The 27,925-nt window shown below is 38.4% G+C and overlaps 1 protein-coding gene across 1 annotated transcript; it reads left to right on the top strand.

The window, feature by feature from the left end:
- Nucleotides 1-202: 202 nt before the first annotated feature.
- Nucleotides 203-24,111, top strand: rspry1 (ring finger and SPRY domain containing 1). The gene is made up of 15 exons (XM_052152744.1): nt 203-470; nt 2,277-2,788; nt 9,024-9,076; nt 10,504-10,616; nt 13,004-13,130; nt 13,592-13,650; nt 14,363-14,429; nt 14,511-14,642; nt 14,975-15,090; nt 15,416-15,559; nt 16,013-16,124; nt 16,257-16,359; nt 16,460-16,612; nt 22,735-22,839; nt 23,241-24,111. The coding sequence occupies exons 2-15, from the start codon at nt 2,427-2,429 to the stop codon at nt 23,335-23,337; spliced, it is 1,743 nt and encodes a 580-aa protein (XP_052008704.1). The 5' UTR covers nt 203-470; nt 2,277-2,426; the 3' UTR covers nt 23,338-24,111.
- The last annotated feature ends 3,814 nt before the right edge of the window (nt 24,112-27,925 follow it).

Genomic DNA, 27,925 nt, shown 5'->3' with positions numbered 1-27,925 from the left:
TAAAACACGATTCTCAGTCCACATTCACCCACCCAAAACGAAAAAAAAAGAAGTGTGACAAAAATAGCTGCCACAAAGCTTTTATAATTATGCATTTATCTGTTTAGCTCAGCATGAGAGCAGAAGTTGGTATGTTGTACTGGTTGCTGGGAGGGGTCGGGTCCAGCATCATGTGCTGGAGAGAAATATGCGACAACACACACTACACAGAGGGAGCCCTGATTTATCCCCACACACTCACTTCAGACAGTTGCTTATGCTTTCACTTCTCAAGCAGCCACTTACTTTCATTAACAAACACCGACTGTGTCTGTTTTAATCTGTGGGTCAACACACTATTGATGACTGAAGGGACTGTGAGTATTAATCATATCGCTAATAATTAAAGCTCACACACTTCCCGTGTAGTCTTTGTTTTCGGCCTACAGACCAGTGCTGCTACATTTAGCGAAAATCCTCCGCCTTAACGGGTGAGTAAATGCATACCTGTGGTATATTCATATTATTTAAATACAAATAGTCCTGTTTATGGACGTGTCAGTTCAGGAAAATGCTTTAAGCTGACGTTTTGTTCATCTTTTTGGAGGCGTAGTTAGTTATATCGCCGCTAACGTTAATTTCTGACATGACGATAGAGGCTGTGTTTCAAAACCTAGTGAACTGCATACCTTGACAACATTTTTGGGGATCATAAGCGCTCGAAATCGTTTTGGGTATCATACATTTGTGTTGTTTAGCTGACACGGAACGCGCCTGTGTTTCCCGTAAATGCTGCCTTCGTAGGTAGCTCACAAGGATTTAAAACGCAGCCAAAGAGACTCAAGTTTGTTGACGTAAATTTATTTAAACGTCAGTGTCATTAGAAAGCTTTCTGTGTGTCTGTTGAGGGATTGTGAATGTCAGTGTTAGCTGGCCAGTGTCCAATCATGAATGAGTGTTTTATTATCATTTAAATGCTGTTTTTAAATTTGTGCTAGCTGTGAGGTTAGCCGCTGCTAACATTGACAATTATTGAAATCGCAGATATCTTATTAGTTTATATGTACTCTTACAAACTGCTAGCAAGTCCTGCTGTGTGATGACTTAACATAATTATTAAGCAAATCATAAGGTTGGATAATTGCAGTTCTTAGAAATGTACATAAAATGTGTTGTATGACTAACAGTGTCCCTTTAAGCAAAACATTGTTTACAAAGCAAGCTCTGGAACTTTTCCCTAAAACACTTATGTTTTATTTTAGCGACTATACTAAAGTTATAGACACTAACGGTCTATTATCATGTCAGTCCGCTAATGCAATCTTGTAATAACTAGGGGCCGGTTGCACCAACTATAAGTACGCTATAACTTCGCTTAGTTGTGGCGTAAATGGGCCCAACTTATGCCCTACAAAATATTTGAGCGTTGCACCATATAAACTTGGGTAGGATTTAACCCTACGTATAAACTAAATACAGAAGCCTATGACCAGGAGTAACGGATGGAATAAAAAAGAAGACTGATATTTTATGACATCAATGAGCTCATGTTTTGGTTGTCAGGCTTCTGTCCTTTCTACATACAGTATGATGTTGCCATTTACACTCGTTTACATTTACGGGAGAAAACATTTAGTAAAAAACGTACTTCTTCAGCATGTGTCAAGTTTCAACATACGAAATAGATATTAAAATGTATAAATGCCTATTTTTCCAGCCTGTTGTATTCGTATTTATTTATTGCCCCTTATTTTAGATACAGTTATTAAATATTGTTATTTAAATATACCATTGGTATATCATAGTAATTCAGTAGGGATATAATTTATTACATCTAACAGTTTGGAGCAAACAATGTTTGAACAAGATCAAATTGAATTTGACAGCTTTTTAACACATCTGTGTATAAATTTCAAGGCTATGTATTGGATCAATACAAGTAAACGTCATATTATGGGACTATGCATGACTTTACAGAGAGCTTAGGACCTTTTAGTTAAGTCTTTCCTTAAGAATAGGTGGTGCAACCAAATTAAGCACTGACTTAGTTACAAACTAACTAGTAGTTACTAACCTCTTAGTGTGAACTTCAGGTTTCAACTTAAGTGAGACCTTACGCATAGCTGGTGCAACTCTACCCAGATCAGTGGCTATTATCTAGCTATGTTAAACCGTGTTAGTGAGTCCTTTGAGTATTTTATGTGTATGTTTTCCACGTCATGGTTGTCATGTATTCTGCCCACATTGATAATAATTTGATGAGTAATCTTAATGAAATCTTGCTGCTTCCCTCACAGGAGTGAAAACCTCTCAGGCTGTAGGATGTGTGTTGACTGCACTATCAGCTTTGTTCGTCTGCGCCTGGCAGCTGATCGTCTGCAGTAGCACAATGACCGACACATCTACCCGACCCGTACCGTCACACCTTCTAAAGTCCTTCCAATGATATGATAGTAGCCACCTGGATTGCATTCTGTGCCTGCAGGAGCCTTGCACGGGTTCTACGACTGACTGTAGAACAGCTGCGGTCAGTGCAGTTTTGGCCCAGCCTCTCATCCAGTGGAACTATGGGGAACAGCTGCGTGTGCAGAGAGGACAGTGACGTGGAGGAGGGATCAGCCCCTCGCAGGCAGCACAGGCGAGTGGATAACTCTGTCTCTGATCCCCCAGAGGCCAGAAGCAGCCGGCCCAGGGACCCGGTCCGACCGCCCAGGCGAGGTCGAGGACCGCACGAGCCACGTCGGAAAAAACAAAACGTGGATGGTTTGGTACTGGATACGCTGGCCGTCATCAGGACTCTTGTTGACAAGTGAGTAAAACTGTAACTATGACAGGAAGTAGAGGGGCATCTCGGTAAGTTATTAATTCCATCTTGGAATTAATCATAATGCATCATATCAAAACATATCTCCATCTATGGCTAAAATCATTAGGCTTATTTTAAGACACTGTTATGTTGCATCCATTTTCATATTGTTTTTTGTTTTTTGGTAAGTTAAAGGAAGAATGGAAATGTAGTCATTTATTCACCCTCATGTTTTGTTCCAAACCCGTATGGCATTCATTCTTTTGTGGAGCGCAAAAGAAGATGTTAGGGGGAATGTTCAGTCTCCGTCATCGTTGACTTTCATTGTATGAAAAAAAATAATTATAATACATTGAAAGTAAATGTGACTTAGACCAACATACTAACTAAAATCTCCTTTTGTGAGCCATAGAAGAAAGGAAATTATTTGGTTTTGGAACAACATGACAATGAACTATCCCTTTAAATATATAATTGTCTACCACTGACACCACACCCACTGGAAGGAGGACCTTTCCTCTGAAATTAACCAAGCTTTAAATCTGCAGCTTGGAGAGCAGATTTAGAAGCCTGCCAGAGCTTTTAAATTAGCATGCCATTATTTATTTATTCATTAATTTGCACAGCAACACATTTAGTCTTAATGTATTGCTCAAGACACCAGCTTGAGATAACAGAGGAGCTCTTTATGTTTCTTTTAACATTTAGGCTTTATATCAGAGCCGTCAGTCACTCTTCCTCTTTGTCACATGTTCTTGCACCTTCCCACACAGCTTGCCTACAGCTGTCAAGCAGTGGATGTCCACCACAAAAGTTTGTTTTACCTGTCCATCAGATTTGCCAGCTCAAATCTTGCTGAACCTGCTGCAACCTATTTGCATGGCAGATGGCAGATGGCAGATCCGATTCAGACTTTGTGTGCATTATTCTCAGGAATTTTTGACCCGTATATTAACAGGCTGTTTTCACTTCCTGAAGAGAATCTTAAATTACCATAAACCACAATTTTATGGGAAAGGAAATATTCCGTTCCAATCAGATTTAAACATTCTGTTTTTTGCAGGGGTGGGGGGCTCAGCCATTTTCTTTCTTTTGTTTAAAGTTGGAATGTAATTTCACTTTGTAAAATTTTGTTATTATTTTTTGGTTCCTGTGTAGTAAGTGTTATTTCCTAATTGCTTGTGCCTCAAAAGTATAGAAAATGGCTATTGTTCCCACAAAACTTGCTTTTGTGACCAAGCCAGTGATGTTTTGAAATGTACCTATTTTTCAGAACATTGCAGATAGATTCAGTGCTGAGTAAACTTGGAGTAACTTATAGAACTTTCTATAACTTTCCAGTAATATAAATATTAGTATAAATAAAGGGGCCTTAAGCCCACTAGTTCAGTTTAGTTCCAGCTGCCTTAGTGGATACATATCTGCATTTTTCTGAGATGGCATCAAGAGGCTGCAAGCATCCGGCAGATGCTTTTTCCTATGTCTGCAGCCAATTTATCAAGACAAAAGTGAAAAAGTACTCTGTGGAAGCATTTGCTAAGATGTGTGAGGCCTATAAGGCATATTTCGGCATGCCTGTTAAGGATCAAGACAAACCCTGGGCACCTCATATCACATGCGAGCACTGCAAAAAAAAAAAACTGGGAGCCACTGGTGGACCCCTGGAAGGTGCTGGTACCACCACTGCGCATCAAACTGGGCCTTATGAAACAATTTGTCAGAGCTCTAGATAAGGAGTCGGCAGCCTTCAAGTACCTTCAACACTTCTTCCCTAAGCTGTCTGAGGCAAGAGGCAAAAGTCAAAGCCGGTGTCTTTGTCGGACCTCAGATAAAAGAAGATCCTGGAGTGCAATGAATTCCCCAAGAAGCACACTAGTAAGGTGAAAGTGGCTTGGAACAGCTTTGTCGCAGTGGTTTGGGGCTTCCTGGGCAAAACTACGTGTAGCTGTTTGAGACTCTGGTGAAGAACTATGGCACAATGGGCTGTAGGATGTCCCTCAAAGTGCATATCCTTGATGCTCCTCTTGATAGATTCAAGGAGAACATGGGAGCATACACGGAGGAGCAAGGCGAGTGCTTCCATCAGGATATACTGGACTTTGAATGATGCTACCAAGGACAGTATTACGAGAACATGAAGGGAGACTACATTTGGGGGCTGATTTGTGAAAGTGATTTACAGTAGAATCATAAATCTGGAAAAACTACTCTCTTCTAAATCTTTTGTAGACATTTTTGTATTACTTTAGTATAAATACATGTTAATTTGGATTCTTATGTTTTATCTAACTTTATGTGAAAAGATACAAATTAGCTCATTTTCTCATTGGAAATAGGTAAATTTCAAAATATCACTGTCCTGGTCATGTAAGTTTGTGGGGAATAATTGCCATTTTCTATACTATTGAGGCTTAAGCAATTAGGGAATAACACTTACTACCCAGGAAAACAATTGTGTTACATAGTGTTTTCAGTTCACACACCACAACCAATGTTTCATCAAATATCTAGGCCTCTGAGTGGACTAGAAGCTCAATCTAGATGTCATTAGAAAGCTAAGATCCTCCCCTTTGAACTGATATAAAACATTTAATCATCATTAGTTGTAACAAATCCGATGATTTGTTTAGCATGTTTTTCCTGCTGTATGACACATTTTGTTCTGGGATATAACTTTAAATTATTTACACAAATAAGCTCATAGACCAGTAAAAAATTCTCATTTGAAAACTTAGGTAAAAGCAGATATTAAGTTTGTAGCTATTTGGGACTTACAGCAGCAGTGTTTGGTGTGTAAAAGAGACATTTGTATTTTATGTCTTACAGAAATAATATAAAAATTTGTGATACTTTTGAAAATCTTTCCAACTGTGGTATTAGGGCAACAAAATAAAATGTACAGTAGTGCAATGATGAGAATGAAAGGTTTCATTTGATATATCATGATTTGTCTATTTTAGTACTATATGAAATACTTTTTCATATGAATATTTCTACCCCATTACCACTAAGTGGCTCTGATTTGCGACACAAATTTTTCAGGCCTTATTTTGCTATTTTATGTAACATAAATGCAGAAGTAATGGTTATCTATGAAAATGTGAGATTCTACTCTTTCAACCGATACCACATATGCATGAAATGTATACAGAGACTTGAACTTATTAAGAGTAAACTTTTTCGCAACATAGCACCTACTTTTGGACCCCTTGAAAAAGGAAAAGTTTCATACAGTATAAACGCCCCCTAGGAAAAGGTTCATATAAAAAATTCCATTCTCCGAAGAATATTTTTGAGTGTTCATGCACATTAATTGTTCAATCAGAGATTTGAAACAATTAATTGAAAGTTTGAACTGGTTCATGAAAATGAACTGAACTTCCCAACTCTAACAGGATTTTTTGTATTCAAGGTTAAATCGGAGGTGCAATTAGAATATCTATCTTAATGCTCTCATTTTCTCAGGTCTTTTGAGACCATGTTGTTTCAAACCTGTATGATTTTCTTTCTTCTGTGGAGCAAAGTAAGTGAAATGACACATTCTTTGGAAACTTCATGGCTAAATGAAAAGTTAATTAGCGTCATTGCAATAGTCAAAATGTTGCTTAGTTTTATATCAGTAGCAAAATCATTAGGAATATTCAACAAATCACCCAGCACACCTGTGACCACAATCTCTGTCCTTGATTGTGTTAAGTGATCAGTTCTGTGTAGACAGCTGTCTACACAGAGTGATAAACAGGAGTTTTTAAGTAGAAAATGTCCCTATGTGACCATTACAGCACAATCACACAGCAGTCAGACACCTATAGCTTGGGGCATTAGACCTCTCTCTCGCTCTCTTTCTCGACCACCCTAATAGTTCTCTGTTCCTTCTCATCTGCTGTTATCGGTGACTTGATTGTACCAGTCTAAATGTCTCTGGTGTTGTTTTGATCATGCCGGCTCCCTCCAGGGGCGTTTGCTATCGCTGCTTAGATTTACTATTGCAGACCCAGCCTGCAAAATGGATGTATAGACCCTGTAGCCAAAACAACCCCAGAAGTCTGCTCTGCCTACCCTCCAATAGCAATCTGCCATGTGTTGTACAATCACCCTTTATACCATTAGGCTTTTATAACTAATGTCTAGAGAGCCAAGGACTAAATAAGATGCTTACACACTCACATGCTCATGCACCCATGGTATGAGATACAGAGGTGAACATTTATTTGATTATGCTTTGCCATTAGCAGGGCGCAACAATAAAGATATTGTTTCTCATGCTCAAGTTGGGCCAGAAATAAATTATAAAATGTACCTTGCTGAAACAATTTTAAAAAACAACAATGTTTAAAACATCACATGTTAAGCTCAATCGACAGCATTTGTGGCATAATGTTGATTATCATAAAAAAATATTTTGACTTGTCCCTACTTTTCTTTAAATAAACAAAAATCTGGGTTCCAATAAGAATCTTACAATGGAAGGGAATGGGGCTAATACGTAAACGTTAAAACGACTGCAAAAACGATGATTTAAACAACTTTAATGCTTAAATAATACAAAAGTTTTAACAAAAAAATTATTGTAAGTGTTTTAATAAAATTATTAGCTTCACATTTCTGCCTTTTTAAACCCTCCAAAAATTGGCACCATCCACTACCACTGTAAGAGCCTCACTGTAACCCTGATTTTAAACCCTGATCAAAATTATGGCCAAAATGCTATCGATTGAGCTTAATGTGTATTGAACCCGAATGTTTTTTTTATGTTCACAAAAGGTAAGGTTGCTGCTGGAAGAGGTATTAGGGAGTCTTATGGCAAATTTCCACTGAACGTTACGGTTTGACTCGCCTCAACTCTGTTCGCTTTACATTTCTGAGCTTGCATTTCCACTGCAGTTTAGTGCCTCCTCAGCGTGGGTGGGATTATAGGCTGATCGTCATAGTTGCGCCAACTCTACTGCCGTGACATCATCTTAAACATGACACAAACTGACCAAATCAATAACACATCCGCTAGCTGTTAGCTACTAGCTCATTGTGCTGCATAAAGCAGTTGTTGCATGGTGATTTTACACAAATGTATCAGTTAAATTGGCCTGGTTGTTTTAGAAGCAAGCTTCCAGTAGCTGGTCAACTAAATAAAGTGAAGCTTTCAAGCAGAGTATAGAGTAAACGTAACAAAACGTGCCATCCTCCATCGCGGCTGAGTCCAGGGCACTCTCCCCCCCCATTGCTCAGCAGTTTAGATAGCGTCCATTTGGTCGAACCACTTCCGCTTTTCCTTGATGGTTCTGTAGTCACTTTTACGTTTTTTTTTTTACTTTTTCCTACACTGTTGGTAGGTCCGGTGGTAGCCTTGTGCGGCCAACAGCTGAGACACTTCTTCAGAGACTTTTTCGTTTCAGTCATCGCTAACAAGTGGACCGTCTGCACCTCGTTTATTGACCATGGCGTGGTTTGCGCATAGCCATTTCTTTTTTCACAATTCAAAAGTCGCGTGAACAAATGATACTGCTATCGTTGTTACTAACTTAAAACTAGCGGGTTGAAGTCACGTGTTGGAAATCCAGTGATGCTGGTAGTGACTATTCTCCCTGACCAATCAATGATCTGCAGGATTTTTAGTATCGGCTCAGCTCGCTTGGAACCTCGACCGAGGTAGTACTAAAAATGTACCAGGTACTATCCATAGTGGAAAACCCCCAAAAAGCAAGCAGAGTTGAGTCGAGTTGTACCGTGCAGTGGAAAAGCCCCAATAATGCCCCAGTATAGTGATGGGGACACTATACTGTAAAAAGGCGCTGTCGTTTGGATGAGACGTTAAACCGAGGTCCTGACTCTGTGTTCATTAGAAATCCCACTTCTCGAAAACAGTGGGGGTGTAACCCCGGTGTCCTGGCCAGATTCCCCCCATTAGCCCTTATCAATCATGGCCTCTTAATAATCCACATACACGAATTAGCTAAATCACTCCACTCTCTCCTCTCCACCAATAGCTGCCTGGTGTGTCGTGAGCGTACTGGCACACTATGGCTGCCATCACTGCACACTGGTGGTGGTTGAGAAGAGTCCCCTATTCACTGTGTAAAGCGCTATATAAATGTAACGTTTATTCATTCATTTATTCATGTCAGATGTAGTGAAAATGTAGAAGTTGCCTAATATGGCTGGTTAAACTGGCCTCAAGCCATTGGCCCATACTTATTTTGAGCCCTTATTATCATATACTATTTGTTCTTTTTTATTTCAGTGATCAAGAGCCGCCATACTCCATGATCACACTGCATGAGATGGCAGAGACGGGTGAGTGAAATACAGTCAAAGTGCTGCAATATTGCATGTGGGTTTAAGACATTACAGAAATTACTGCATAATTTCTCTAAAGCTGCTTTGAAATTATGTGTGTAGTGAAAAGCGCTATACAAATAACATTGACTTGAATTGAAATCAGCCAGTGGTGTTTTTTTTGTTGTTGTTCCCATTAGTGAAACAAGTGCAGCTTGTTGTCACCCCCTGGAACCTGATTAAGTAATTAGGAATGTTAATCTAAGAGCGGAAGCTGTGGATGCTCCGTGTGTATTAGTTATGGCTGCTTTTGAAGTTTGACGTGTACCCTGTGCTATCATTGTTATTGCGATGCTCAGTCCTGTTGCAGCGGCTGAAGTTTGTGGGTCAGTGACTTTGGAATTTAAAGGGATAATCAGGTGTTATTTATTCATCCACATGTTGTTTCAAACCTGTATGATTTTCTTTCTTCTGTGGAGCAAAAAAACAAAACAAAAAGAGTTCTACATTCTGCCTAAAATCTTCTTTTGTGTTCCACGGAAGAAAGACAATCATATGGGTTTGGAACAACTTGAGGGTGAGTAAATGATGACAGAATATAAATTTTTGAGTGAATTAATTAGTCACTCAGAGACTCTTGAGTTGAGGAACAAACACTTTGCATGTGTATAAATTTGTTTTGTGATTTGTATATAATTTTAAGCTATGCTGCATTTGCTTGTTTATTGGGTAGTGTGCTGAGATTTTGTGTACATACTCCCTTTGCATACTAATTTACCCTGTAATCTTTATAATTACACTTGTAGATGTAGCCCATGTTACCTGCAATGCCCCATAGTATACTGCATATTGAACGGGGTTGCTTTGGTCTGGACACAGTCCAGATTCAGATCAGGGGTCAAAATGTAGCAAGGTCGTATATGGGTCGCCAGCCTGCCTCTCTCCTAGTGCTAATGCCAAAGCCTCCGTGGCTGTTGATTTTATTTATATGTGCATCTGTTGCTCCGAGCTGAGTCTGCATGTTGTGGTTTGAGACTCTGTGGCATCAGGTGGCTTCTAAGAGCTTTATGCTGGAGTAAACAGGTGGAAACTCTACTTTTAATAATAAGGAATGGTTCACCAAATTTTTATTATTATTATTATATTTCTAAATGTTCAATCAATTGAGCAATTTAGCGAATGTCTCAGTTGCTTATATTAAAATGTTATATCTTGTAAAATATTGGCATTTAATGTGTCCTCAGCCAGTCTGCTCACTGCCAATATTTTAATTGAAAAACCCATATAGGTCAACTAATAATTTTAATGAGGTATAAAATTGAGTGCACTGATACAATAATGGAGCAGTATGCTATAATAAAATTCACACAAAGGACATCACATAGTTGAAACTAAACTTCTGTTTGTGTTCACCCATCCTCTCTTGTCTCTCTTTCTCACCCTAGATGATGGCTGGTTGGAAGTGGTGCAGTCTTTAATTAGGGTAATTCCTCTAGATGACCCACTGGGACCGGCTGTAATAACCTTGCTACTGGATGAATGCCCTTTGCCCACCAAAGTGAGTTCACATATACATTCATACCCACATTGACTGCCATATTATTTTCCAGGTACTTTTCCATAAAGGATGTTAATGCACCGAAAACCTATCCCTAATATGTGATGTTATGCTGAATTTGAGTGATTGCTCTCTACACATAAAAAAATAAAATAAAATAAATTAATTACCCATTTAATTTAGTTTGGGTCATATTTTATTTTACCTTGCATATTTTTGTTCACGGTTTTCGAGGATGAGGGCATGTCAAGCAACATGTCCATATTGGATGAATCTACTTTGGCAAACTTCTACCAGGTTTGCTCAAAATGCAGTTATGCAGTTTAGATTGGACAAATGGCCTTTGAAGGCAACAACAAAAGATATGTAAGTGTTTCCTGCTCGCTTTTAAAATTTCACTTGTCAATTTATTCTATGCATGATTAGGGCTGAACAATTAATTCAAGTAAAATCTAAATCGCGATATGACATGCAATTATCAAATTGCTAATGCTGCGATTGAAATAAAATATAGAAATAGTCTGCACATGTTTCCCGGCTCATGAGCTATGTGTGTTACATTTACAGCACTCTAGTTTCACTAATTGCACGTTTGTGTTATTCCAAATACCGGTATGCCTTGCTGCTAAATGTAACTATCCAAATCTAAAGTAACCTCATAAAACCAGGTTTTTGTGGACAGAAGAGTTGAAACAGAAATGTCTTCCTTTAGTGTACCGGCAAAATAAAAGCTTCTGCCAAAAATAAAGGCCCTCATAGTTGTGCTGCATTCAGATTAAGAAAATATTACATAAATATGGTACTGTTTTATAACAACAAGAACAATAATAATAATAATAGTTAAAGTTGTTGTCGTTGTTTTTAATATTAGGGACTACAAATTTAATGTTTTTAATTTTGAGCAAAAACTGTATTTTCGGTTCAGAAGTTCTGCAGTTTTCCGGTTAGAACAAAATAAAAGAATGGTTAATAATATTCTTTTTAAAATTACAGTACTGTGCGCTATGGGGTGGGTGAAATGCCAATTGCAGTGTTGCCAGATCTTGCAAGAGAAACAAGCATGGTCTGGAAAAACAAGTTCAAAATATGCCACTTGCCTCACCAAAATAAGTGAAAGTAAGCCATTTTCCCCCCTGTGTGGTGGATTTATCAGCATAGAAATTATAACAAGCAGATAATTAACAGTTAAGTATAATTTTGTTTACAGATCTGCTTCCGATTCAAAACCCGGCAGGATCAAATCTGTATTAATGCATCACATCTAACAATAATTTAGTGAAGACTTGCAAACAACTGAGAAAACTACTTTTTACCTCTAATAATGTTTTCCTTGTATCTGGATTAGTCGTGCATGTATTTATAGTAATTATACATAGTTGTTAAAAAGGTCTTCATTCAGAGAATGCAACATCCACAACAGGTGATTAGGCAAAGAAATGTGTGATGCAGCAGTTTCCTTCAGGATCAAAGCATGATTCATTTCTTCGAGCAACATGAAGTGTAGTTCCAAAAATGTAGTGTGATAATCCCTTTAGCCTTTAGTTTCATGAACAAATAATCAGAACAATATTTGCTGGTTATAACTGGTTATCAGCATTTAAAAATAAAGTTTTCACTCTGGAACAATTGAAAATCACAGTTTTGCTAAAAATGTCATTTGTTTTTGTTTTTCATTTTCGTTCCTTTAACCGTTTTAGTCCCTGGTTAATATTATTCAAAAGTATATTTCCGTAAAAATGTCTTAACTTAATAATAACTTATTATTGGGTTCCAAAATATAAATGTATTTTTTTATTTATTTAGTCTAGTTCTTTTTAAGAGGACTCAAGTGTGAACACCCTTTCATGAAAAGTATTTCTGTTGGCAGTAGAGCATGTTTGCCCATGACTTAATTTTGATCAAAATGAAACACTTACTAGTTTTTTTTTATGTTAATAATCACATCACAGTTCAATTCGCAATCGCAAAATGTTCAAAATAATTGCACTTAGATGTTTTTTTTTTGTCTAAATCATTCATCCTTATTCATGATTATATAGTTGCATTTTATTATTTGCATTTAGTGTTGTTTTCTCCCTGCTGTCCATGACCCTATCAAAACTGACCTGCAACTTATTTTTGGGTCCCACACAGTTTAAGTTCTGATTTTATGTTGGAGTTTTAAGGTAACAAATTCTAAACAGAAGTGAGCTCTTGTGATAATAATGAACATCAGAAACATGTAATTTTGTCTGATGTCTGTGAGAACGTGTTAACGGTTAAGTAGAGTTGTGAATAATGTTGGTGAGGAAGCTCTTTTGGTCTTTGAGCTCTTGTGCATTCAAGTGTAGACACCATTTGGTTTGTAGCATTGATTAAAGAGTTTGGTGCTTTGTGTCTCCTGTCAGGATGCTCTGCAGAAGTTGTCGGACATGTTGAATCTAAGTGCTGCTGTGGCCCGTCAGGACGCCCTTATCCCAGCCAAACACCGCAACACCACAGCAGTATTGGGCTGCCTGGCTGAGAAACTGGCTGGTGAGGGAACCACTCATACTCAGCCTAACATGAACTTGGAAACGACACCGAAATGTCCAAATAATTTGAGCAACACATACATGTAAAACTCATCCAAAGTGACATCAGTCTGGAAGATTCTGTGAAAGGAATCTGAGATCTCTTTCATCTTACTATACCTCTTATTCATGTTAGCATGTTCTTCTGAAGCTAAAGAGCCTAGTTTGCTGTGTGTGAACTGTAGACCTGTCATGCTTGCATTCTGCAGCAGCCTCCCTCAGAGGCCTGTGATCTGACAGCTCTGCTGAGCCTGCAGCACACACACATAAACACACGATTCACCCAGGGCCATCTACAGTCACTCAATATCCAGTTCTCTCACTATGGATAGATCTTACTTTTTTAGAGTCAACACAATGTACAAATGAATGATTTGGTTAATACTACAATAGTTAATTGAGTACTTATTCTTCTTGCTACAGGTCCAGCGAGCATTGCGCTCCTCAGCCCTGGCACTCTGGAGTACTTGCTCGAGAGTTTGGTAGGAGCATTGCACACTACAAATTTTTTTTATTCCACATACCAAGTTTATTTAACAGAGTCATACCATGGAAAACAGGATTTTCCTTCCTCTTTTGAGATGAGAGTTTGATTTTATTATAAAGACATACTCTGACATTCACAACTCAAAGCTTCCTCCCCAGTCCACCTGGAACATTTATTTAGAAATTCAGCTGTGAAGATGGGTTATTCAGAAATAATTATGACATCAACCATGAGCACATTAACATATGATAGCCTAAATTATGTTTGAGGTGTAAGACATCCCGACTAATATTATGAGTGGACTTAAATGACATAAAATGCTGCTAAAGTGTAGAAAGTGTCCTAACCATGCACACCGTGATAAAACAAAGAGTGATAAAACTTATCAGCCACGACCCCAAGAAGCAACAAGAACCAGGACATTTTGTTGATTGCATTGTCAGCATTGCACTGGATAGCCCCGCCCATTGTGAAATCTCATTAGTCCAAAGTCCCACTTCATATAACTGTACATTATGCATTAAATATCTCCTGATTGCCTGAGACTGACACGTCGCAAAACACTTTTGTGTTCAGTGTGGACAGACAAATTGCTTGTTGCTGGAAATGTTACAGTTTTATAATCCCCTTCCACTTATGCTGTAGTTTTGCATAAGTTGTTGTAATGCTGCCATTATAGCATTCATGTGTTTTTATTGCGCCTTTAGAGCTCTGAGGCCCATCCAACTGTCATGCTGTTTGCTCTCATCGCTTTAGAGAAATTCTCTCAAACCAGTAAGTTTGACACTTTGCTTTCTGTAGTTTTCTGGATGAAGCTCAACATTTTCAACATCTGGAAGCTTGTCTTTGTTTCAGGTGAGAACAAGCTAACCGTTTCAGAATCGTGTATCAGTGACCGACTCTCCGTTCTGGAGTGTTGGGCTGATCACCCGGACTACCTTAAGCGGCAGGTCGGCTTCTGCGCTCAGTGGAGTCTTGATAATCTCTGTGAGTAACCTTGACTGCAATGGTGTGCATCGTTCATTAGAAGAAAGTATTTGAATGGCATTCAGGACTTTTTCAGGTTTTTTTAAGTGAACAAGTTCTTTGTAAATAAATATATTTCTATGTTCTATGTAATATATAACTATGTTTTCTTTAGTTAAATTCGTACTCTTTGCCTTTTTTCAGATATCCTTTTGTATTACATGAACTTGCTTTGGTGTAGTGAAGAAAATAATAATTAGCCTGGCAATTGGTCAATTTTGCATGAACCAAATATTATATTGTATGTTGTGTCTCATTGAGAATTTTATCATTGGCCATCCTTTGGCCCATAGTCATTAAAGAGGGCCGTCAGTTCACATATGAGAAGGTCAACTTGAGCAACATCAACGCCATGCTGAATAGTAATGATGTCAGCGAATATCTCAAGATCTCTCCCTCTGGACTGGAGGTGAGAGACAAACAATTATTTTTGAATTCTGCAAAATGACATGGATGTGTAGGGTCTTGTGAAACCGCAAAACATAAACAGAACATCTTTTCACACTTCAGTAAATGGTTCACACTGCTAGTCTCAGGATAGTGGTGGATGAATGCATGCCTAATATTGAGCATACTCCCAGTAGCACATCTTGTGGAGGAATAGCGACTTATAACAAATATATGTTGTTTGTTTGTTATATGTCAAATATAAGCACATTATTTAGCTAATTTATCCATCAACCTTTTTGAATTTGAGAATTTGTGTTGAATGTGATTTGTTTCCTGCTCCTTAGGCACGGTGTGACGCATCATCGTTTGAGAGCGTCCGCTGCACATTCTGCGTTGATTCTGGGATTTGGTACTATGAAGTCACGGTCATCACCTCCGGTGTCATGCAGATTGGCTGGGCAACAAAGGACAGCAAGTTTCTAAACCATGTGTGTTTCTTGTTATGTTATGGTTATATTTACCCATTATTTAAATGAAGAACACATCCCTGCTCTGGTTTTATAAGAAGCGGCATATAGAGTGCTGAAAATTTAACAGCATTGTATTTAGTGGTATTATTTTGGTGTATGCCTTAAGTATTTTGAATATAACTAATAATATTTAAATAACATAATTAGGAAAAGGGTTTCGCAACATGATGCCTGTTCATAAATTGAGCTCTTGTGAATGGAACTAAAAATGACACTTCTTATGTTACTGATTGCTTAAGTCGGTTCTGTTTTTTTGGTTAGTTCATGAGGCATTTTGAAAGCATAATTTTTCATCAGACTATTATACACTGTATTTTAAGGGAAAGAGAACAAAAACTAAATGTCCGCCTGACAAAAATAAAGTGTAGCTTGAAATACTTTAGTGATAAGAACACTTTTGTGTTTGTACAGGAGGGTTATGGGATTGGAGATGATGAGTACTCGTGTGCGTATGATGGCTGCAGGCAGCTGATCTGGTACAACGCTCGCAGTAAACCTCACTCCCACCCCTGCTGGAAAGAAGGTTCGTGCAGAGCTTCCAGTTCTGCAGATATGTTGTTTTATTTTGTGATGATTGCCAGACTAAGTGTGCCAGTAAGTGTGCTTCATAATTTTGGGCAAAAAAGGTTTGAGCATTGTTCTCTGGGCTTTGTAGGTGATGCCATAGGCTTCCTGCTGGACCTCAGTAAGAAGCAGATGATCTTCTATCTAAACGGACACCAGCTGCCTCCTGAGAAGCAGGTGTTCTCCTCTGCCACGTAAGCAAACAATCAATTCTTCCACCACAAGAATAAAGATTTAAAGTGTTTATGGAGCTCTTTGAGTATTTTCTTTTTTCTCTGCCTCTTTCTTTGTCAGGTCTGGCTTTTTTGCCGCTGCCAGTTTTATGTCCTACCAACAGTGTGAGTTCAACTTTGGAGCCAAGCCCTTTCGCCACCCCCCCTCAATCAAATTCAACACATTTAATGAGTTTGCCTCGCTTGCATCAGACGAGAAAATCATTCTGCCCAGGTATGTTTTATTTACTAGATTTCTGTTCACATGGCAAATTATCAGTGTCTGTAATCAGGCTGCACAGTTAACAATTAAGATGACAATTACGGCTGCCGCTATTAAAGGGGTTATGAAATGCTTTCTTTTTTTTTTTTTTATAGTTTTGTTATCTTCCCTGAAGTCCACTGATAATATTTAGTAGCCTCCTTTAAACTTCAACGCTATCATCTTTCAGTCAATTTTTTAAACATAATCGGAAGAAAATGAATATGCACCAAAACATTATAAAACTAAATGTCAGGGTTTACACACAACGCACATCCAACACTTTGCATCCGAATATATTAAACTGTTTATCTCAAGCACAACTGTTAACACTTACACCCTATCTACACTGGATGTGAGAGTCATAATGAATGATGTTGTCTACAGCGTCCATTGCATCGTCAGAAAACAGATGTCCGGTTCAATTTTGCGCTGCATTCGGTTTTACTACTACTGCTAACAACACAAATAAACGGTTAAGAAAGTTTGTGTTGACACACTTGGTGTAGACAGCCTCAAGCCGTTGTATCGCTTCACATCAACGGACACGCCATGTGTAAAGAGGATGTCAGCACTATAAAATATCACGATTGCAATCATGTCCAAGTGTTTTTAACTGCCCCATCCTTCAATAACAGTTCCTTTGCAAAGCTTGAATCATATTATGACCGACCGGTATGTTATGAGCCAAACATATGATCCACTCTAAAATATGCTGAAGACACATCCAGTTTCCAGTATCTTTCCATCATGTATTCAAACACCAACAACTAAAAATAGTGCAAATGGGCAAAATAATGCGTCCATGACAGAGAGCTTCTCCTTTTAAGAGATGTAACATGACACGGTGTCTTTTAAAAGTGGCCCGAGATATGTATCATGGGGTCAAAACTGTCTGTCTGTGTGCATGTTTTTGGAGAAAAACATTTAAATCCAGACAGGCACATGAAGTGGTCCTGTGTAAAGGCCGGTGCACACTGTACGATTTTGGCCACGATTCTGCCGTCTGTGACAAATGTCGTCACTGGGCAAAATCTGCATTCAGCGTGACATGTACACAGACGGCCGATTAATAGCCTTTGCGATGATCTTCAGCCTCTGACGAAGTTCTGGCAGTGTCAGAAATTTTGCATCACAGCCGTATAGTGTGACCGCTATTACGACAGTAATATCAGCACCCCTGTGGGGACCCGGGGTAAAATAGGTCCCTAGCACCCCCTTGCTGTTTGTAAAAGGTGATGAATGGGGAGACTTGATGGCCTTAAGTTGTGACCTGTATCTGTGGAAGAAGAGATGCTGGCATTTGAGGAATGTGGGCAGTTGCGATCCAACACAATGCTTTGGCTCTAATTTCATATAGACCGGTGGTTTGAGAGGCCCGATCCAATCAAGCGGCTAGTCATGACGTGCCCAGGGCAATTACTGGCATTTAAATCAGCCACAATGACATTTTTCCCTGAAGGCGGTGGCATAGGGTCAAACAAACAATTTAAGCTTTTAGCTCTTATTGCAAGAGTACTGTACGTCTAGCTCTTGGAGCCATCGGAACAAGTCCCATTCAAAGCCTTTAGACAGAAGACGGTGAACCTTCCCTCCAGAATAGGCATCTGAAACTGGCCTTACAATATGCATTCAAACTCACCAGTATTCCAACCAGAATGTTCTTATCTGTATGAAGCTAGACCTGAAACAATCAAACCTTTTGGAATACGGATTAAACCATACTTGGAGAACTTGAACATCAAACTGGACCTTGAAAAAAACAACTATTATTATGGCATTGGCACAACTAAAAAAGGCAGAAACACTTCCCAATGTGTATCAACAGAAATTCTTGGAACTGAAATGTAGTTTCCCACTCTATAGTACAGTATTCACGGATGGATCCAAAATGGATAACAGTGTATCAGCAGCAGTAGTGATTGGAGATCAACAATATGGCATACGTATTCCAGAACAGAGCTCCATCTTCACAGCTGAGGCCCAAGTGCTGCTACTGGCACTGGAAAACAGCAGGGTTGAGGACGAAACTTTTTAATCACTTCAGACTCAAAGTCTTGCCTTCAAGCACTTGAATCCATGGAGAGCGATCATCCCATAATCATAAACATTTTGAAAAAAATATTGATTACAGAAGAAGGATTTCAACATTATCCTCTGTTGGGTGCCGGGATATATTGGTCTGGCAGGAAATAAAAAAGCAGATACGGCTGCAAAAGCGGCATTTAACTTGGAGATCTCAGAATGTCTGATACCACCCTCTGACCTCAGGCCATTAATAGACTCCTATATCACCAATAAGTGGCAATCAGAATGGAATGAGTGTAACAGCAATACATTATATGAAATAAACCCCAGGGTCCAAAATGTTAAATCTAGGCATGACCAAATAGTGTTTACCGGATGCTGACTGGGCCATTCAAGACTAACACATGTTTTTACTGACTGGTGAAGATCCTCCCATATGTATACCTTGCCAAACCCTATGACCTTCAAGCACATTTTACTGAACTGTAAAACATTTGGAACTATCAGACAATGGAGACTAGTTTAATAGATATTTTTTAAAGTACCATCTGAACAGATTTTACAGTTTTTATCTTGTATAAATTAAGTGTCTTATTTAATGTTGTAAATATTTATTGATGAACCTTTTGTTTGCCATGTGAATAGCGTTAAAAAAATAATCAAAATCAGCAAATACAGTTGGATACAATTCTAGAAATATATGTCATGTTTGTGCATCATCCATAGGGAATTTGCAAGCATGATATACACTCACCTAAAGGATTATTAGGAACACCACACTAATACTGTGTTTGACCCCCTTTCGCCTTCAGAACTGCCTTAATTCTACGTGGCATTGATTCAACAAGGTGCTGAAAGCATTCTTTAGAAATGTTGGCCCATATTGATAGGATAGCATCTTGCAGTTGATGGAGATTTGTGGGATGCACATCCAGGGCACGAAGCTCCCGTTCCACCACATCCCAAAGATGCTCTATTGGGTTGAGATATGGTGACTGTGGGGGCCATTTTAGTACAGTGAACTCATTGTCATGTTCAAGAAACCAATTTGAAATGATTTGAGCTTTGTGACATGGTGCATTATCCTGCTGGAAGTAGCCATCAGAGGATGGGTACATGGTGGCCATAATGGGATGGACATGGTCAGCAATGCTCAGGTAGGCCGTGGCATTTAAACAATGCCCAATTGGCACTAAGGGGCCTAAAGTGTGCCAAGAAAACATCCCCTGCACCATTACACCACCACCACCAGCCTGCACAGTGGTAACAAGTCATGATGGATCCATGTTCTCATTCTGTTTACACCAAATTCTGACTCTACCATCTGAATGTCTCAACAGAAATCGAGACTCATTAGACCAGGCAACATTTTTCCAGTCTTCAACTGTCCAATTTTGGTGAGCTCTTGCAAATTGTAGCCTCTTTTTCCTATTTGTAGTGGAGATGAGTGGTACCCGTTGGGTCTTCTGCTGTTGTAGCCCATCCGCCTCAAGGTTTTGCGTGTTGTGGCTTCACAAATGCTTTGCTGCATACCTCGGTTGTAACGAGTGGTTATTTCAGGCAAAGTTGCTCTTCTATCAGCTTGAATCAGTCGGCCCATTCTCCTCTGACCTCTAGCATCAACAAGGCATTTTCAGCCCACAGGACTGCCGCGATACTGGATGTTTTTCCTTTTCACACAATTCTTTGTAAACCCTAGAAATGGTTGTGCGTAAAAATCCCAGTAACTGAGCAGATTGTGAAATACTCAGACCGGCCCGTCTGGCACCAACAACCATGCCACGCTCAAAATTGCTTAAATCACCTTTCTTTCCCATTCTGACATTCAGTTTGGAGTTCAGGAGATTGTCTTGACCAGGACCACACCCCTAAATGCATTGAAGCAACTGCCATGTGATTGGTTGATTAGATAATTGCATTAATGAGAAATTGAACAGGTGTTCCTAATAATCCTTTAGGTGAGTGTATTATCAGCCTATATGAATTTTTGAAATTTTGCATGGCCTATAGGTTACTAATCTAAAAGAGGAGAAAGATGTAAAATAACACACCTTTTTGTTTTCTCCAATGTGAATGGAGAGGTTTGTAGTTTTTCAGGCCACAAGTCTTTTTATTTCCACATGAATATTTGCTTGTCACGTTCATTCTCAACATCTGTAATTTTCTGTATTTCTGATCAGGCTGTCTTATTATAAGCCTATTTGACAAAATCCATCTTTCTTGTAAATGTTAGCCTTTGCTCATGATGGTGTGGTATTAGAGCAACATAAATGCTGATGTCCTGACTTTCAGAGAAAAAACTAATGGGGGCTAATTTCGCCATTTAGCTTCTATTCCACAACATACCCGTAATGTTAGTCACGTTCAATGATCGAGACGATTGGGACCAAAGTTGGCTACGAGGTCTATCATGCAGTCTGGCATAATGTCGCTCAGTGTGCCATGGTGATATCAATGCATTCATATCGTACAGTCTGACAAGCGAGAATCAAAATCGTACAATGTGCAACAGGCTTAAGTCCACTTTGGATGAATGTCCCATGACAGGCCCCATCTCTCTCCTCTTCACCTGTGTGAACTGACTGAGAGCCAGTGGGTGGGGCCAAGGGTGCAATGAAGAAAAATAGGTGTTGCATATCAGATGAACCAAAGTTTTCCGGAGAAGTTCTTCGTTCAGGTGTAAAAAGAAGTTTGGAACAGCCGAGCAACAGTATACTGTTTGCTACATTCAGAAACCCACATCACTGTGGGAGGCGTTTAGAATTGCTCTTAAATATGAGGATGCTCAGTAAAACCTTAACTAATGTGACATTAAAATGTCTTATCAATGAATTTATGCCTTATTCTAGGAGTATAATACACACAAGGTCTGTAAAAGAAGCTTTTTTTATCCACTCGATGATGATTTAAAGTAATATATATGCAGCAGATAATGTTTAATTTGTCTTGTTACATTCTGAATTTATTGAGCTATTGAGCTAATGCGCTATATATATGCACCGATTACACTGTTATTGTAATTTATGATGACTGCAAAGATGAGTGTATAAAAGTGTTAATTTGCATAATAAAGACAAACAATTATGGTAGATGCATATCTTGCTTTGAGCAGATGTGTAAATGGCTTTCGCTGCAGATGGCACATGTGTGAAAGGGAACTTAAGAGAATTTGAGTTGATTGGATTCCTTTTGTAGACTAATTACACAAACAAAAAATCACATGACATTGGAAAATGTCTACATGAACGATCATACAGATGTAGATAAATTTGCACCAGCTTGCTAATAACCTGTAACATGCCGGTGTGTTCTTGTTGACTGTCCTTAACTGACTGAACAACATAAACAAAATTAGCTGTCGGCCTCAAAGTAGGTGGATCTCCAGGTCACACTTACTGATGATGTTGACCAATGGTATTAAGAAGGTGTTTAGCAGCCACTAAGACATTTTTATAAAAGTTTTTCCCAGCAAGCTGTTCCGAACCACAGAAATGAATGCAAAAACACCTTTTTGGCCAGATTTAGTTCTAAATGAAGTCTCCATGAAGTTCGTTCTTCGATATTGTATGAAGTATATCAGGGCCTTTACATGTTTAGTTGCAGCACTTGATATTGTGACCCGTCACAGATTTGTGAACAATAAATCAAAGGTGTTTAAATGAGTCTATAGGTCTATCAGTAATGAAACATTCCTAATGAGTGCTTTTTGATCCACAAATGGGTGTTTTATGTTTCACATCTGTTCGTGGTGGCATGTGAAAATGAGTGCTGAAGAAACAGCATCTGACAAAAATACGTTTTCAAACCCAAGCAAATTATTTTGTATTCGCTAGATGCCTCACCATTTAAAATTTTGCTTATCAAAATTAATAATCACAATTGCAATATCAAAGGAAATAATAGGCAATTATGGTTTTTGCCATAATTGTACAGCACAAGACTTTTATGTGGATTTGAATAATGCACAAGTTATAACACCTAAAGAAAGTGACTGAATCCCTTTCATGGCAGACACAGTATGAAATGCTTCTTTGTCTTTTTTTTTAATCTCATACCTTTCATGGCAGACACAGGCGCCTGGCCTTGCTCAAGCAGGTTAGCATCAGAGATAACTGCTGCACCCTCTGCTGTGACCAGATGGCAGACACTGAACTGAGACCCTGTTTGCACAGGTACAAAGATCAGCATATAGAAGCAAAGTTTACACCACTGGGTTAGGGGTAAAGAGACATGATTGAGGTTCAGAGTCTGCTCAAGAAAATTGAACGGATCTGCTGGGTTAAATTGGAAAAACAATAGTGCCAATGGAATGGTCTCAGAATTATGACATTTTGTAAAACTGATAGTCCCAACTCTAGATTCTGATTGAATGAGCAACATTCGAAAAATACAAAATAAAGACAAACATGATAGTTGCTACGTAGTTTGGAAACCATTTCAAGCCTATTTTTGCAATGTCTATTGTTGCTATTAAACCTCTTGTACATTACTGTCACTTCCCATGTTCATTTGTGCTAAACGATTATAATGAAGTCATCTTTGCATTTGTGTTTTCTGTGCGTCATATCCACAGTGGCATTTGTATGGAGTGTGCCTTACAGCTAGAAACGTGCCCACTGTGTCGTCAAGACATCCAGACACGAGTCAGACTCATTGCCCACGTGTCCTGACATCAACCCACCAACCCAAGACATGGACTTTCCCCCTCAAGCTTCCATCTTTTCCAATCCCCACTGTCTGAGAGATTGACCTGACCAGTCAAATCGTTATGCTGTTTTAGGATTGAACGCTGCAGTTTGGACCGTTGATCGTTTGTGAGGATGGATGGAATAGACCCTCCATGAAGATAGAGATAAAAAATAAAGAGAGAACTCTACACTGTTGCACTCTAAGGAGGCCCCAATCAGAGTGGCAATGGGGGCTGTTGCTTAAATTGGAGGTTTCAAGTTTTCCGGGAATTTATAATGATTCAGGAATTGATAAAATATAAAACAAGTACATCCATTTACATGCTGATCTGATTTAAGTGTCTCCCGTCGAGCTCTGGTCAGGCTCTGCTGTGTGTCTGTTCAGATGTGTTAAATATATATGTGACTTCTCTCATTTTTTATTCTCAGCAGGAAATTACATCAGTGTCTTAACCACTTTGTTTCCTCTCAATGTTTATGCCTGTCTTAGAAGCCCATTATTCCTCACGGTCAAACTTGATTGGCAGAATTGAACGAGAATTTAAATAACTGAAATTGTCTCATTTATATGACACTATGCTAAAGGCACTCATGTGAAAACCCATATGTGAGGTTTAGGGGAAATTTTATGTGTTTCTTTCATGGTTAATACACATATCCATGTCCCAGTGCTGCTGAGGCTACATTTGAATTTTCTGAAGCAGAGACTGAAATCTGAATTGTGATGTTTGTAATAAATGTCTATTTTATGTGTTGCACAGGTTTTGTAACAGCTGTCTATATTTACTATTTTCAAATGTGATTTCCATGAATTCTAAAAAAGCTAAATGAGAGCAAAAGCTATATCAAACTATTATGTGATAGACCGGCCATAGAGTGTAACTTAAAGAATGTCTGATATGATCACGTAAGTTAAAGGGATAGTTCACCCAAAAATGACAATTCTCTCATTTATTCGCCCTAATGCCATCCCAGATGTGTATGACTATCTTTCTTTTGCTCAACACAAAGATTTTTAGAAGAATATCTCAGCTCTGTTGGTCCATGGAGAAATTTTAATCTCCAAAAAGCACAGAGAGGCAGCATAAAATAAATCCATATCTTCAGAATCTATACAGGTGGGTGAGAAACAGATTGATATTTAATAGGATTGTAACAGTTCTCGGTAAAAAATAAAAAAAGTGTTTTCCACCCACGGTTTGGTATGTACGAAGAGGATTAGGGCCAAGCAATAATAAAAAAAAATAAAGCCATCTCGAGATTAAAGTCATTATAATGCGAGATTAAAGTCGTTAAATTTTGAGAAAAAAGTCGAAATACAATCTTGAGAATAAACTCATTAAATATCGAGAATAAAGTCATTATAATGCGAGATTAAACCGTTAAATGTCGAGAAAAAGTCGAAATACAATCTTGAGAATAAACTCATTAAATATCGAGAATAAAGTCGTTGTGTTTCGAGAAAAAACTCGTTAAATTTAATCTCGCACTGTTTGACGTCGCTCGACGCGAGTGACGTATACTGGTAATTAATGTAAAAAAAAAAAAAAAAAGCGAGCGAGCGAGGGTTTAAAACGCACAAACGATTTCTTCCTGTTTCCTTGCACGGCTGTAATCTATCACGCATGCAAGCGTCAATGATGCGCTTTGATTAATTGCATTAAAATGCCATTATAGTAATACATTAATACATGAATAATCATTTACGCCGATATCACCCGGAGAAAGAATGAGCCGAAACTGCACACAATTGCATCCGTTTTTAAGCAGACACTCGGTGCTAATTCAGACAGACATCAAACAATAGCTAAAGCGCTTGGGTGTTCATTGTCATATGTGGGATTTTCACGTATGATTAAAATACCCGAGCCACATTATCAAACAACATCCCTTCTTGTATACATTTTTATAGCAAGTTTCCTTTTATAGTGGTGTACAGATTGTGAATGTTGAATATTACATTTTAAATACACTTTATGTTGAGGCATGTAGAATTAAAGTACAAGTATTCATTTTAAATGTTGATTCAATAATTAGATAATTTTTTGCTTTGTTTTTATAGTTAAGGACCTTGATGAAAATTAACCATGGTTTTACTATAGTAATATTGTAGTAACCATGAACCAGAAGTAACCAGCAGAAATCATGTTTTTGATACAACTAACCATGGTTTTATAACAATAATACTGCCGAATTCATATAGTAATCATGATTTTACTATATATTTTAACAATGACAGTAACCATATTGATTTTGTGGTTACTATGGTTTTACTACAAATACCATGATTAAACTATGGTAACTGTTGTAAAATCATTATTTTTTTTTATGGCCAACCCTGTTGAAGTGTTTAACAAGTAGAGTATTCTTTGGATTTTGAAGTAATATTTTTTTCTGAACAGCAAATACCGAACAATACCGAAACCGTGATCCAAACCGAACCGTGGGAAATTTGAACTGTTAGCTACACCTGATTTGATAGGTGTGGGTAAGAAACATCAATATTTAAGTCCTTTTTTACTAGAAAACTCCACTTTCACTTTCAAAATATGAAAGAAAGTGAAAGTGGAGATTTACAGTGGAAAATAACTTAAATATTGATGTTTCTACCCACACCTAGCAAATCGCTAATGAAGATATGGATTTAACCAGTGGACTCATATTACTTGTGTCTATATATATATATATATATATATATATATATATATATATATATATATATATATATATATATATATATATAGTACTGTGGAAAAATTGTAGGCACTTGTGAAAAATGTTGCATAGTGAGGTTGTCTTAAAAAATAATAAAATAAATATATTTCATTTATCACTAAAAAGACCAGCAAACATATACAAGCTAAATCAATATTCGGTGTGACCACCTTTGCCTTTAAAAAAAGTCCTAATGATCCTAGATACACCTGGACACCTTTTTCTTGGTTATTGGCAGATAGGATGTACCAAGCTTCTTGGAGAATTCGTCACAGTTCTGCTATCTATTTGTCTCAATTGCTTCTGTCTGTTCATGTCATCTCAGACTGACACAATGTTCAGTGGGAGGCAATGCGCCCTCTTCTTCTATTCTAATCATTTCTATTTACAAAAGTATGTTTGGGAGACTAAAATGCATTTATATTATTGACACATTGAAGCTGAAGATATAACCATCTTAAGGCAAATGTTTTTGTGAAACATCTTAAGTGCCTAAAACTTTTGCACAGTACTGTGTGTGTGTATATATATATATATATATATATATATATATATATATATATATATATATACACTCACCTAAAGGATTATTAGGAACACCATACTAATACTGTGTTTGACCCCCTTCAGCCTTCAGAACTGCCTTAATTCTACGTGGCATTGATTCAACAAGGTGCTGAAAGCATTCTTTAGAAATGTTGGCCCATATTGATAGGATAGCATCTTGCAGTTGATGGAGATTTGTGGGATGCACATCCAGGGCACGAAGCTCCCGTTCCACCACATCCCAAAGATGCTCTATTGGGTTGAGATCTGGTGACTGTGGGGGCCATTTTAGTACAGTGAACTCATTGTCATGTTCAAGAAACCAATTTGAAATGATTCGAGATTTGTGACATGGTGCATTATCCTGCTGGAAGTAGCCATCAGAGGATGGGTACATGGTGGCCATAAAGGGATGGACATGGTCAGAAACAATGCTCAGGTAGGCCGTGGCATTTAAACGATGCCCAATTGGCACTAAGGGGCCTAAAGTGTGCCAAGAAAACATCCCCCGCACCATTACACCACCACCACCAGCCTGCACAGTGGTAACAAGGCATGATGGATCCATGTTCTCATTCTGTTTACGCCAAATTCTGACTCTACCATCTGAATGTCTCAACAGAAATCGAGACTCATCAGACCAGGCAACATTTTTCCAGTCTTCAACTGTCCAATTTTGGTGAGCTCTTGCAAATTGTAGCCTCTTTTTCCTGTTTGTAGTGGAGATGAGTGGTACCCGGTGGGGTCTTCTGCTGTTGTAGCCCATCCGCCTCAAGGTTGTGCGTGTTGTGGCTTCACAAATGCTTTGCTGCATACCTTGGTTGTAACGAGTGGTTATTTCAGGCAAAGTTGCTCTTCTATCAGCTTGAATCAGTCGGCCCATTCTCCTCTGACCTCTAGCATCAACAAGGCATTTTCGCCCACAGGACTGCCGCATACTGGATGTTTTTCCCTTTTCACACCATTCTTTGTAAACCCTAGAAATGGTTGTGCGTGAAAATCCCAGTAACTGAGCAGATTGTGAAATACTCCGACCGGCCCGTCTGGCACCAACAAACATGCCACGCTCAAAATTGCTTAACCCTCCTGTTACCCTCAAATCTGATAAAAAATTTTTAACCTCCAGAATATGATTTTTTTTTTTACAAAGGTTTGTGTCTCAGGTAATTTATGTCTTTGTTGACTTCTTAAGTAACCTTTTAAATTGACATCCACCCACCACCCCCCTCCCCACCCCTTAAACATCCAGAATACCCATTGCACGTATATGGACAAATTTACAAATCACCATAAAATCTTACTGATTGAC

The sequence above is a fragment of the Xyrauchen texanus genome, chromosome 21 (assembly GCF_025860055.1).
Source record: "Xyrauchen texanus isolate HMW12.3.18 chromosome 21, RBS_HiC_50CHRs, whole genome shotgun sequence".
Classification (NCBI taxonomy): domain Eukaryota; kingdom Metazoa; phylum Chordata; class Actinopteri; order Cypriniformes; family Catostomidae; genus Xyrauchen; species Xyrauchen texanus.
Note: the sequence above shows the minus strand (reverse complement) of the source record. Positions and strands in the feature narration are given on the sequence as shown.